The sequence below is a fragment of the Euleptes europaea genome, unplaced genomic scaffold (assembly GCF_029931775.1).
Source record: "Euleptes europaea isolate rEulEur1 unplaced genomic scaffold, rEulEur1.hap1 scaffold_307, whole genome shotgun sequence".
NCBI lineage: Eukaryota > Metazoa > Chordata > Lepidosauria > Squamata > Sphaerodactylidae > Euleptes > Euleptes europaea.
The window spans coordinates 1-12,518 of record NW_026612253.1 but is presented as its reverse complement, the minus strand read 5'-3'; the positions used below and the strand labels follow the sequence as shown (position 1 = coordinate 12,518).

Sequence of the window (12,518 nt, the reverse complement as noted above, 5' to 3'; positions counted from 1 at the left end):
TGGCCAAAATACTTGGAAATGTGGATGGTGGAAGTTTGGGTTGACAAGGAACCTAAGGGTTGAGTTGGAAACTAAAAATTCTTATAAAGTAACATATTTATTAGGTGTACATAATTAAATTGATTAAAACACTGGGCCTGAAATATAGGCTAGATATAAAAACGCCATAAAAACAGTTAAAAAAATAATCATGATACTAATCATGATGTATACTTATTCTTTCTAGTATCAGAGGACCATGCCTATTATATTAGGTGCTGTGGAACACAGGCAGGATGGTGCTGCTGCGGTCGTCTTGTTTGGGGGCTTCCTAGAAGCACCTGGTTGGCCACTGTGTGAACAGACTATTGGACTTGATGGGCCTTGGTCTGAGCCAGCATGGCCTTTCTTATGTTCTTATGCTAAATTATACAAAACATGATTATTAAAAAACACATGCAGGAATACACTTTACAAGGTATTATATCAGAAATTTTAAAACTTTATATCCTGTGTGGCTAGATGTAAATTAATAACACCAATCCTAGGTCTTTCAGTATGGTAATTTGCTCACACAAGTGTCTGGTGCAAAAAATTTTTGTTTGTGTCGTAACCTCAGCAAGTGACAAAATATATTAGCATATATTATACATATCATATGTATATTATACATAGTATTATTATACATATATTATACATAGCATACATACATATATTATACATACCCTACCTAGAAGCTCAAATGACTAAACTTGAGGCTGTCATATTTTGGTCATGAGACGACAAGAGTCACTGGAAAAGACAGTCATGCTAGGAAAAGTTGAGGATAGCAGGAAAAGAGGAAGATCCAACAAGAGATGGATTGACTCAATAAAAGAAGCCACAGCCTTCAATTTGCAAGATCTGAGCAAGGGTGTCAAAGATAGGACATTTTGGAGGACTTTAATTCATAGGGTCGCCATGAGTTGGAAGCGACTTGATGGCACTTAACACACACACACATACATAGCATATATTATACATAGCATATGGATAATATACCTGGAAGTTTAGGTTGGCCAAAAAGCTTCCCCTGGCTTACTTCAAGGTCTAGAACTGCCTTTGAGCTTTTGGGCTATCTTCCGTGGCTTTGAAAAATTGTACACGGGATCGTAGACTGTACGACAGATCAGATCACATGTTGGTGTGGGCTGTAGGCAGACATGCAAAGGAAACCCAGCCCTGCATGCCTGAGGTCCACACTCACGTTCTTCCCTTCGTGCCTAAAACCCACTGGCCGTTCCTGTCCGCCTCTGCCCTCACTGGTACATAGGGTTGGCAACCTCCAGGTACTAGCTGGAGATCTCCTGCTATTACAACTGATCTCCAGGCGACAAGAGATCAGTTCACCTGGAGAAAATAGCCACTTTGGGCAATTGGACTCTATTGCATTGAAGTCCCTCCCCAAACCCCACCTTCCTCAGGCTCTGCTCCCAAAACCTCCTGCCATTAGCGAAGAGGGACCCCTGGCAACCGTGTTGGTAAAGCACTGTTTGCCAGCTTGCGGACTTCTCTGCAGACTCTTAGGATCTACCGGTTAACGCTGGGGCAGAGCGCAAGCCTACATTTAAAGGATCTGGCTTTGACTAGCCTAGACTGCTCTTTGATGGGTTTCTCTCCTCTCTTGTTTTGTTAACAATGCAGGAAGGATTGAGGAAAATGCAAATGAATGAAGCTTGGCTCTTTTGCACATCAAAGGCTGCAGGGATTCTTTAACAGAGATTTTTCTTGATGTGCTTAAATGTTGGCCCTTGTACTTTACAAAGCCTGGAGTCTTCTGTGAGAAACAAAAGTTGTTTTGAAGAATCAGCCCTGTAGTCTGTAATTCTTATTTAAAACCTATGTTGACCACAAGCAGCTACATTGGTCCAGAGACCAAAAATCCAAAAAGCAAAGTAATACATTGTCTTTCACTGGGGCCTTTTATGCGGGGATGTTTCCCCGCTAGGGTTGCCAACCTCCAGGTAGTGGCAGGAGATCTGCTATTACAACTGATCTCCAGATGACAGAGATCAGTTCCCCTGGAGAAAATAGCCACTTTGGCCATTGGACTCTATGGCATGGAAGTCCCTCCCCTCCCAAACCCCGCCCTCCTCAAGGCTCCGACCCAAAAACCTCCCGCCAGTGGCGAAGAGGGACCTGGCAACCCTATTCCCCACAGTCACCCCCGCCGACTGCTTTGGGGCTTCCTTTTGATTATGCATGCCTTTTCCAACCCTCAGAGGTCGGCTGGCTCTCCCCGTGTGTTTTGCCGCATTTTCTAGACTCTGGCTAAAACATCACCCGGAAAACACAGGCAAAACCCATGGGGAGAGCGAGGTGACCTCTGATGGCCGGAAAAGGCATGCATAATCAAAAGGAAGCCCCAAAGCAATCAGAGGGGGTGACCGCGGGGAAACGTCCCTGCATAAAAGGCCTAGGTAATTCACTGCTAGTGGACCTGAGAGAACCTCCCTGGGTTTGGGTTTGGGATGCAAGCCCTTCACGACTCTTAGATTGACTGCCAGAACCACTTGTACTAGAATTGAAACAAGGTAGTCATACAAACTTCAGTGACGCCAGGTGTCAGTCCCCCCCCCACTTTTTGTATGATACAAAGTAGGCCATTCCCCCTCTCTATGCAAGTAGGGAGAACAGGACTGGGGCTAAGGAAGAGGTTTTTCACAGTTCCAAACTAGGGTTACCAACCTCAAAGTGGAGCCTGGAGTTCGCCTGGAATTACAGCTGATCTCCAGAGTCTAGTTCCTCTGGGCTGTGGCTCAGTGGTAGAGCCTCTGCTTTGCATCCCAGGTTCAATCCCCGGCATCTCCAGTTAAAGAGACTAGGTAAAGGTAAAGGTCCCCTGTGCAAGCACCGGGTCATTCCTGACCCATGGGGTGACGTCACATCACAACGTTTACTAGGCAGACTTTGTTTACGGGGTGGTTTGCCAGTGCCTTCCCCAGTCATCTTCAGGGCTAGGCAGGTAGGTAATGTGAAAGACCCCTGCCTGAAACCCTGGAGAGCTGCTGCTGGTCTGAGTAGACAGTACTGACTTTGATGGACCAAGGGTCTGATTCAGTATAATGCAGCTTCATGTGCTCAGGGAGAAAATGGCAGCTTCAGAGGGCGAACTCTATGCTGTACCAGAGAGCAGGGTCCTCCAATGGGGTGCCCATGGGCTCCATGGCACCTGCCATTATCTCCCCTGGTACCTGACTAACTTGTCAGAAAGTGGCGGGGCCACTCGAAGAGGGTGCTATTGGCTGCCTTCATTCAAATGAAAGGGCTTTCTAATGCAGTAGTGCCTGCAGTCATTGGAGGATCAGGAGCACTTGTAGGGCTGTTGATTCGGTTCGGGATGAACCGAAAAACAGCCGAATTTCCCCTGATTTGGCTGTTTTTCGGTTCGGACAAACCGAACTAAAAAAAGGCTGGAAACGGGGGAGCCGAATTTGCTGACTTCGGGGGTTTGGCGAATACATTCGGCAGATTCACCCCCCCCCCCGCGCCTTCAGGGGCTTCCATGAAGGCGCGGGGAGGGGGCCCTTTAAACAGGTCTGCTCCTCCCAGCTGGGAGGCGCAGATCTGGTTAAAGGGCCCCTCGCGCAGAGAGCGCAGAGGGGCTTGACAACCCCCGGCCAGCCTTGCCGGGAGTCCCGGCAGGGCTGGGGGGGGGGTCTGGAAACCCTCTGCGCTGCCTGCGCAGACAGCGCAGAGGGGCTTGTTGGGGGGCCCTTTAAACAGATCTGTTTAAAGGCCCCCCCGCACACCTTCAGAGAATCCCCCTGAAGGCACGCAGGGGGGCGAATTTTCCTCCGAACTCCGGATCCCCCCCCCCAAATTTCAGGGATCCAAAGCGGGGGAGTTCGGACTTCGGCACGGCCCGAATAAAAACGGGCCGAATTTTGCCGAAGCCGAACTATACCGATTTTTTTTTTCAACAGCCCTAAGCACTTGTAAGCAATTGGGCTTTGCTTCCTTCCTTTCTATTCCCCTTTCTATTTTGCCAAGTGAGCTCTTGTGTTTTGCTCAGCCTCCTGTGACCACAATATGGGTTTGGTCCTGCCTCCCATGGCAGCCATTTTGGGGTACTCACCTCAGCACTCCCCCTCAAAATTCCAGAGGTGCCCACAGGCTCCGAAAGGTTGGGGACCCCTGCCGTAAAGTCTAGGAGAAATTGAAGTCCTAGAGTGACATTGCATCTCTGCTGAGCACCCTCCCCTTCCCCAAACTCTGCCCTCCTCAAGCAACACTCTCACATCTCCAGGAGCAGGTGCTGGCAACCCTACTCCAAATGCCTTTGTGATGGACAGATGACTGGATACCGATGCTTTTGTTAAAATTATTTTAATGATTTGCTCACATATAAGTTACAAGAGAGACCGCAAAGGCATCCGTGCGTCTCCTTCTTACCTGCAGTGCAGCTGGGACCCTGCCGCCACCCCTCCAGATGAACACCACAGTCATGCTGGGGGGTGTTCATGCCCCACACTGATGATATCATCACAGGCAGCCATGAAAAGGAAAAAGGTGCCATTCCTAAGGCTGTGGAAGGGAAGGATGTGAAGCTGCCCCTTGACCTCCAGTTTTCAGTCTCAAATTGGATTTAGGTCCGGACAAGTCCAAAGGCAGCCCTCCGGAGGACTATGAATGTATACATGTCTCGTTCATCTGTACATTCCTTTACAGTCCTTTTGTACACACCTCTGCACATTTTCGTAGAAATGCCCAGGTACATTTACAACCGTAAACAAAATCAAACAAATCGGTGTTGTGCGAGCTGTCAAGTTATCACAACAAAACAACACTAGGCTGTAAAGTCTTCTGAGCTATATTCACAACGGATGACAATCAATGTGACAAGAAAGAAAATTACATGTAATATACAGATGAGCTCAAAAGGGCAAAAACGGAACCCCCAACGGAGGTAAAAGCAAACCTGAGAGTTCAAAAGGTAGACTTAAGGGGGTTACCGTACTTTGTATGCCCAGCGATGTATTAAGAGTTTTAAAATGTTATAAAAAACATTGCTTTAAAAGGCTTTTTGGATACCATGGCTTATAAATGGTTGGAAGACGTCTTCACAGCTAAAGGGGCCAAACAAAGTGCGAACAGTATTTTTTTAGAACATTCTCAAACTCTTAATACATTGCTGGGAATACAAGTGCGGTAACCCCCTTAGATTTGAGCTGCTTTATATAATTATAGGAATAGCTACTATTCTTGATAATGTCGGTATCACTTTAATGCTGTTCCTGAATTGGCTGCCCCTATTGTTACTAGTTAATAGACTATGTACTATGACTCAGCCTACGCTGAGAGCCATGCAGTAAAAATGGACTCTTAAGGAGTTTCCAAGAAGAAACATATGGAGAACATTGTACGTATTACTATTTTCTACCGTCATTCATTGTTGATATTTTCATTGTATGAGTCGGCATAAAAAGAACAGGCATAGATTTAACTGTAGAGGTACTTTGTTTAGGTTATTTGGGGACCAAGCAACTGATGAATTGGAGCACAGCTTTCATCCGGAGAGCCTGTCTTCTTGATCTACTTCTTGCCGGGGGTCTTCTGGAGACTATGGTCATTTATGCATGGTCGCTTTAACCAGGGAGATCCAGCCCATGCATAAAAGACCTATATGTACCTGACCTTCTTGACTTTTTTGTCCCTTGACAGATTTTACAACACAAACACGGGCTTACCTGTTGAACTCTCGGGTTTGCTTTTACCTCCGTTTGGGGTTGGTTTTTTGCGCTTTTGCACTCATTATCTGTATATTACATGTAATTTGCTTTCTTGTCACATTGATTGTCATCCATTGTGAATATAGCTCATAAGACTTTATCGCCTAGTGTTGTTTTGATAACATGTACATTTACATACATTTGTAAGGAAAGGTAGGTCATTCAGCTGAAAATGGTTCTGTTGATTTGTGCTTAGGTTGCTACATCCAGGCCCACGGTGTTGTTTGTGAGCGCTATCTGCTATTGGCCTTTGCATAAGAAGGGAACACACTCTGGACTGTATCTACAGTCCATCTACAATCCTATCTTAAATCACACCTCTGCCCACCACCAATCTTCTTTCCCCCCCCCCCTCTCCGGGAGCAATTATACCTGTTGAGTGCTTATTATGAAAAAAAATACCAGACTCCAAATCATCTGTTCTGGGAGGAAGAAGCAGGAGTGTATAGGGAACATTCAATACAAATACAAATACAAAATCCTTTAATGGCATAAATACAGTATATAGGGAACATTCAAAGCTCAGCACCATCACGGAAAGGATCAAAAGTGAAATACAGCAAACGTGCCATGAATTTGCAGTTTTTTTAAAGCTCTGTAGGTCCATGGCACAGAGTGGTAAGCTGCAGTACTGAAGTCAAAAGCTCTGCTCGCGACCTGAGTTCAATCCCAACGGAAGTCGGTTTCAGGTAGCCGGCTCAAGGTTGACTCAGCCTTCCATCCTTCCGAGGTCAGAAAAATGGGGGTAAAGCTTGCTGGGGGTAAAGTGTAGACAACTGGGGAAGGCAATGGTGAATCACCCCGTAAACATAGTCTGCCTAGTAAATGTTGGGATGTGACATCAACCCATGGGTCAATAATGACCTGGTGCTCAATAATGACCTTTACCTTTTAAGGTCCATATAAATGAAGGAATTTATGAAGAGCTACTAAGGTGGTAAAACCTCCTAGACTCCTACCACTTTAAAATGACAGATGGAGTATTTAACGCTCCTCAAGTACTTTTTTAAAGAAGTTCTCCCCATGTAGATTGTAATTATGTGTGGATGTCCTCCCTCCCCAGCAACCTTCCAACCATCCAATTCCCCCACTTGCAATCCAAAGTGGTCCATTCCAGGAACAATTTGTTTATTTAGATGCTGTTTTGTATGAACCCAGACTTCCACGTTCTCTCCTTTAGTGGAAAGTAGTAAACAGAATAATGTGGTATTAGAAAGCAGACGGGCATAAGAATTCAAATGTTTATGTGGTTTGGATCCATATTCAAATTTGCAGACAACAAGGACTCAGCACACAGGTGAGAAAATGCTTCCGGTCTTCTAGGTGCCAACATCAAATGTGTAGGAACATGAGAGTCTTCCAGGTCTCTGATAGGGGGCGGAGGAGATTCTACACCAGCATCTCTGTAGTCACCAGGTAAAGTGCATTTTCTGTACCAGTATGCAACTTGCACAGATCAGGTGCGCTGAACGTGTATTTCCCTCACCCACCAATACCATGGCTTGCCAATCTCCAGGTGGAGCCTGAAGTTCTCCCATACTTACAACTAACTTCCAGACTACGGAACTCAGTTTCCCTGGAGGAAGGGGCGGACTGTATGGCATCACATCCCCTATGGAGTTCCTTCTCCTCCCCAGACTCTACATCCCCAATCCCCAATTCTCCAAGAATTTTCCAAGCTGGAGTTGGTAACCCTACCATACCTCCATGTGGTTATTCCCTTGCTGCGTCTGCATTGACCTGCATTGAGAGCCAGCATGGTGTAGTGGTTAAGAGCGGTGGTTTGGAGCGGTGGACTCTGATCTGGAGAACCGGGTTTGATTCCCCACTCCTCCACATGAGCTGCGGAGGCTAATCTGGTGAACCAGGTTGGTTTCCCCACTCCTACACTCGAAGCCAGCTGGGTGACCCTGGGCTAGTCACAGCTCTCTTAGCGCTCTCTCAGCCCCACCGACCTCACAGGGTGTCTGTTGTGGGGAGGGGAAGGGAAGGTGACTGTAAGCCGGGTTGATTCTTCCTTAAGTGGTAGAGAAAGTCGGCATATAAAAACCAACTCTTCTTCTTCTAGTCTTGTGTTTATAGGTGTGATCTGACTGAATTTTACTTAGGATGTATCTGGATTTAGCCAAATGTGCATTTACCCTGTTTGTCTCTGGGTTTCCATGTGCGTATACCTTTAGGCACATGCTCAAGATCACACAAAACTTAAATGAATTACCCTTAACTACCCTGTCATTTTCACAGAATATGGTTCTCTCACCCTTTCAGTGCATGCACAGGTAGTGAGGGTTCTAATCCACTTGAGGAACAGGACCTTTTGAGACTTACTGGCAGGGATGGTACAGGCGGGGTTGCCAACTAGACCGGAGGAAAATAACAGAAGCTTAACATGTAGAAATGGGCAGCTGAAGTTTTTCATGGCACAGGCATAAATTAATATAAATTACTTAAGAACATAAGAAGAGCCCTGATGGATCAGACCAGTGATCCACTTCCTGCGTAAAGAAGCATTTCCTTTTGTCCGTCCTGAATCTACTGCCCATTACCTTTATTAGATACCCTTGAGTTCTAGTATTTTGGGAGGGGGATAAAAAGTTCTCTTTGTCAACTCTCTCCACCCTGTGCATAGTTTTTTGCAGTGTGGTGTAGTAGTTAAGAGCGGTGGTTTGGGGCAGTGGACTCTGGAGAACCGGGATTGATTTCCCACTCCTCTACATGAGCAGCAGAGGCTAACCCGATGAAATGGATTTGTTTCCCCACTCCTACACACGAAGCCAGCTGGGTGACCTTGGGCTAGTCACAGCTCTGTTAGAGCTCTCTCAGCCCCACCTACCTCACAGGGTGTCTGTTGTGGGGAGGGGAAGGAAAGGTGATTGTAAGCCGGTTTGAGTCTTCCTTAAGTGGTAGAGAAAGTCGGCATATAAAAACCAACTCTTCTTCTTTTATAAACCTCTTATCGTGCCCCTCTTATTTGTCCTCTTTTCTAAACTGAGAAGTCCCAGACTCTTCAGCCTTTCCTCATAGGGAAGGTGCTCCAACCTCTGAATCATCTTGGTTTTCTTCTTCTGTCCTTTTTCCAGCTCTGCGATGTCCTTTTGGAGATATGGTGACCAGAACTGCATGCAGTATTCCAAATGAGGTTATGCCACAGATCTATACAGGGGTATTATAATATTGGCTGTTTTATTTTCAATCCCCTTTTCTAATAATCCCCAACATAGAGATAGATCCTGATAGGTAGCCGTGTTAGTCTGTCACTAGCAGTAGAAAAGAGCAAGAGTCCAGTAGCACCTGAAAGACTAACCACATTTCTGGCTGGGTATGAGCTTTCGTGAGCCACAGCTCACTTCTTCAGATACAGCTAGAATGTGATTCCATCTATCCTTAAGTAGAGACAAGTGAAGGAGAGAGAGGAACACATTCTAGCTGTATCTGAAGAAGTGAGCTGTGGCTCACGAAAGCTCATACCCGGCCCGAAATTGTGTTAGTCTTTAAGGTGCTACTGGACTCTTGCTTATTTCTACCCCAACACAGTTTTCCTTTTTTCACTGCTGAACACCCTGGGTTGATATTTTCATTGAGCTATCTACTATGACCCCAAAATCTCCCCCCCCCCACGTCCAGTCTCAGCAAGTTCAGACCCCATTTGTTTATGCTTGAAGTTGGGATTTTTTTGTTCCACTGTGCATCACCGTACACTTACTGACACTGAATTTCATCTCCCACATTCTTGCCCACTCACCCAATTTGTGGAGATCCTTCTGTAGCTCTTCATAGTCATCCTTGGTTTTCACCATCCTTGGTTTTTACCACCAACCCTCCCTCCCTGCATGCCTATGGAGCTTATGCCCAGGGATGACTGTATCCCATAGATTTTCCCCATTCCACCATGTTTCTGAGATACCCATGATATCTAAATTGTCATTTAGCACCAAGAACAAACTGATATTAAAGTAGGGTTGCCAGGTCCCTCTTCGCCACCAGCGAATGCCACAGAGTCCAATTGCCAAAGCGGCCATTTTCTCCAGGTGAACTGATTGCTATTGGCTGGAGATCAGTTGCAATAGCAGGAAATCTCCAGCTAGTACCTGGAGGTTGCTACCAAAAAGCAGCACGAAGGCTCTAGTTTAGAATCAACGATACAATAGTGAGTCATAGAATCAGCATTGCTGTCAGATGGCACCACAATAGTGGTAAGCCGTGGCTGCCTTGGAACCACCTTGAAATACCAAAGGACATATTCTTTCATGAACTTTGTTCCCCTGAGAAATTGACAGTTCTTTATTTGTGTTTGATGTTATGTAATTTATGTTTTGCATCGCAGAGAGTTATAACAGATGTTATAAGTATTCAGTAAAGTATTGTATCATTGATTCTAAACTCAAGCCTTCGTGCTGCTTTTTGCTAGCAACTTTGTTAATCCAGGACAGGTATTTCTTATATAAGTACCTGGAGGTTGGCAACTCTATATTAAAGGGACAGCTAGAGGGACATCTTGGGCAAGCTGGCAATCCTAGGTACAGGCTGGTGAGTACCAATAAGAAAATAGCACCTCTAGAGTTGCCAACCACCTGGAGGAAAATGTCTTGCCCCTTTAACAGAAGGGTAATGTGTGGAAATAGGCAGGTGAAACATTTCATGGCATGGAGGTAAACAATATCACCTAGTAAATGACATCCCATTGAGCCTCAAGTAAAAGAATGTTTTCTCTCCAGGTTGTTGGCAACCCTAAGCACCTCCCATCTTTTGCTTCGAGCCCTGCCCCTCCCCAACAGTACTGGTCAGAAATTTAAATTATTTTCACCCCTGCTTACAGACTCATACCAGTTTACGAGTGTGAACTTTTCCGCATTCTCAATTTCCTCACTTCTAAGTTCCTGTTTCTCCGGGTTCAGTTCTGCACGTGTTTTGCTCCCTCTAGTGGTCGATTCGCCATAAAGTAGTTTTAAATGCAGCATATCTTCCTGCAGATTTAAACTGCAGGTTTTTATGCTACATTTACAGCTGCTTTATGTCGAATCGACCACTAGAGGGAGCAAAACACAGCAGGACTGACCCCGGTAGAAACAAGCACTTAGACGGGAGGAAACTGAGAATGCGGAAAAGCCCAATCCCTCGGAAGCCTGGGAAATGTAGTTCAGAAGTAGGGCTAGGGACCTCTCCAAGACAATTCTCAGCACATCACCAAACTACAATTCCTAGATTTCTTTTGGTAAAGCCATTAAGATTAGAGGTATAAAACCTATATCATTTGCAGTGGAGAGAGGCGTAAGGCCCGAGGATGGAACTGGCACAACTGAACTACAAAATTCTCCTCGCCTCCTAGAAAGCAACCTCTGTTTTTTGGGCGCTGTCTCTCGCTTTTCTCCCCTCCGTTCCCTTCATCACTCCTGTTTGATGCCCATCACTGCCAGGCCCCGCACCCGCTTCCCCTGATGGGTCTTGACATGCTTGGCCAAGTGGTCGCTCCGCATAAACCTCTTGGGGCACAGCTGGCACCCGAAGCGCTTCTCCCCCGTGTGCGTCCGAAGGTGTCTCTGAAGCTCGTCGGAACGGGTGAAGCTTTTCCCACAGTAGAGCCAGGAGCAGACGAAGGGGCGCTCTCCTGCATGCCAACGCAGGTGGGCCTTCAGGTGGGATGTCTTGCCGTAGACCTTGCCGCAGCCCGGCAGGTGGCACACGTGTTGCTTCTTCCTTCCCGGCCCCTCGTTAGCCCCGTTGGCCGCCTGGCAATTGGGGCATTTGCAGCGACGGCAGCGGCGGGCTGTCCCCAACAGCCCCTTGGGAGATCCCTGCAGTAGGGCGGCAAGAGGGGGCTGGGGGCTGAGGACTAGTGGCCGGCCTAGCGAGAAGTTGCCTGGTTGCTGCATGCTCCACCAAGAGGCGTCATCAGCCGACGCAATGCCAGGGACTGCTGGGCCTAGAGGCCGGGGGCCTGGTAAAAAAGTGGTAAACTCCTGGGCCTCCTGGAAGGTGTATGCGGAGGGCCCAGCGGGCGCCAACATCTTGACGGGTGACAGCTCAAACGAGTAGGGGGGCTCAGCTGGTGGCGTCAGAGGCAGTTCATGGGCAATGCCGCCGTTGGCGCTCGAGGCCATCTGGTAGGGCATCTTGGGCAACCCAAAAGCCATGCTGTGGGAGCCTGGTGGTACCTCGTTGCTCCAGAGCTGGAACATCCCCACAGACTCATAGGCTTCCGGAGAGCTGGCTGAGCAGTGAGGAGCTGAGGGAGGGGCTAAAAAGGCCACAGTGGGATGGCGGGTGGTGAGGTCGTCTGGGGAGGAGTTGGGGGTCCGGTCCTGAGATAAAGAAAGACAGGGACTAAGCACGAGTACAGATTTTAACAAGCTCTGGTGACAACAGGATTCTACCCAAGCATACTATCTCCTCACAAAAGTAATGACTACAGGAGAATTTACTCAACTTTACGGTTGACAATGAGGACACTGAAATAGTTCAAGGCTTCCTATTCCTTGGCTCCATCGTCAACCAAAAGGGAGACTGCAGCCAAGAAATCAGAAGGAGACTGAGACTGGGAAGGGCAGCCATGAAGGATCTAGAAAAGAGTCTTAAGTGTTAAGGAACCAAGATCAAGTTAATTCATGCCATCATATTCCCTGTTACTATGTATGGGTGCGAAAGCTGGACATTGAAGAAAGCTGATAGGAAGAAAGTAGATTCCTTTGGAATGGGGTGTTGGAGGAGAGTGTTACAGATACCCTGGACTGCCAGAAAAACAAATCAGTGGGTTCTAGATCAAATCAAGCC

At 46.9% G+C, this 12,518-nt stretch overlaps 1 protein-coding gene across 1 annotated transcript; it reads right to left on the bottom strand.

The window, feature by feature from the left end:
• Positions 1-11,134: 11,134 nt before the first annotated feature.
• Positions 11,135-11,941, bottom strand: LOC130493108 (transcription factor Sp5-like). The gene has a single exon (XM_056866860.1). The coding sequence runs from the start codon at positions 11,924-11,926 to the stop codon at positions 11,135-11,137; it is 792 nt and encodes a 263-aa protein (XP_056722838.1). The 5' UTR covers positions 11,927-11,941.
• Positions 11,942-12,518: the final 577 nt, after the last annotated feature.

Coding starts and splice junctions, on each gene's coding strand:
- LOC130493108 (XM_056866860.1), bottom strand. CDS start 11,926: ATGTTCCAGCTCTGGAGCAACGAGGTACCACCAGGCTCCCACAGCATG.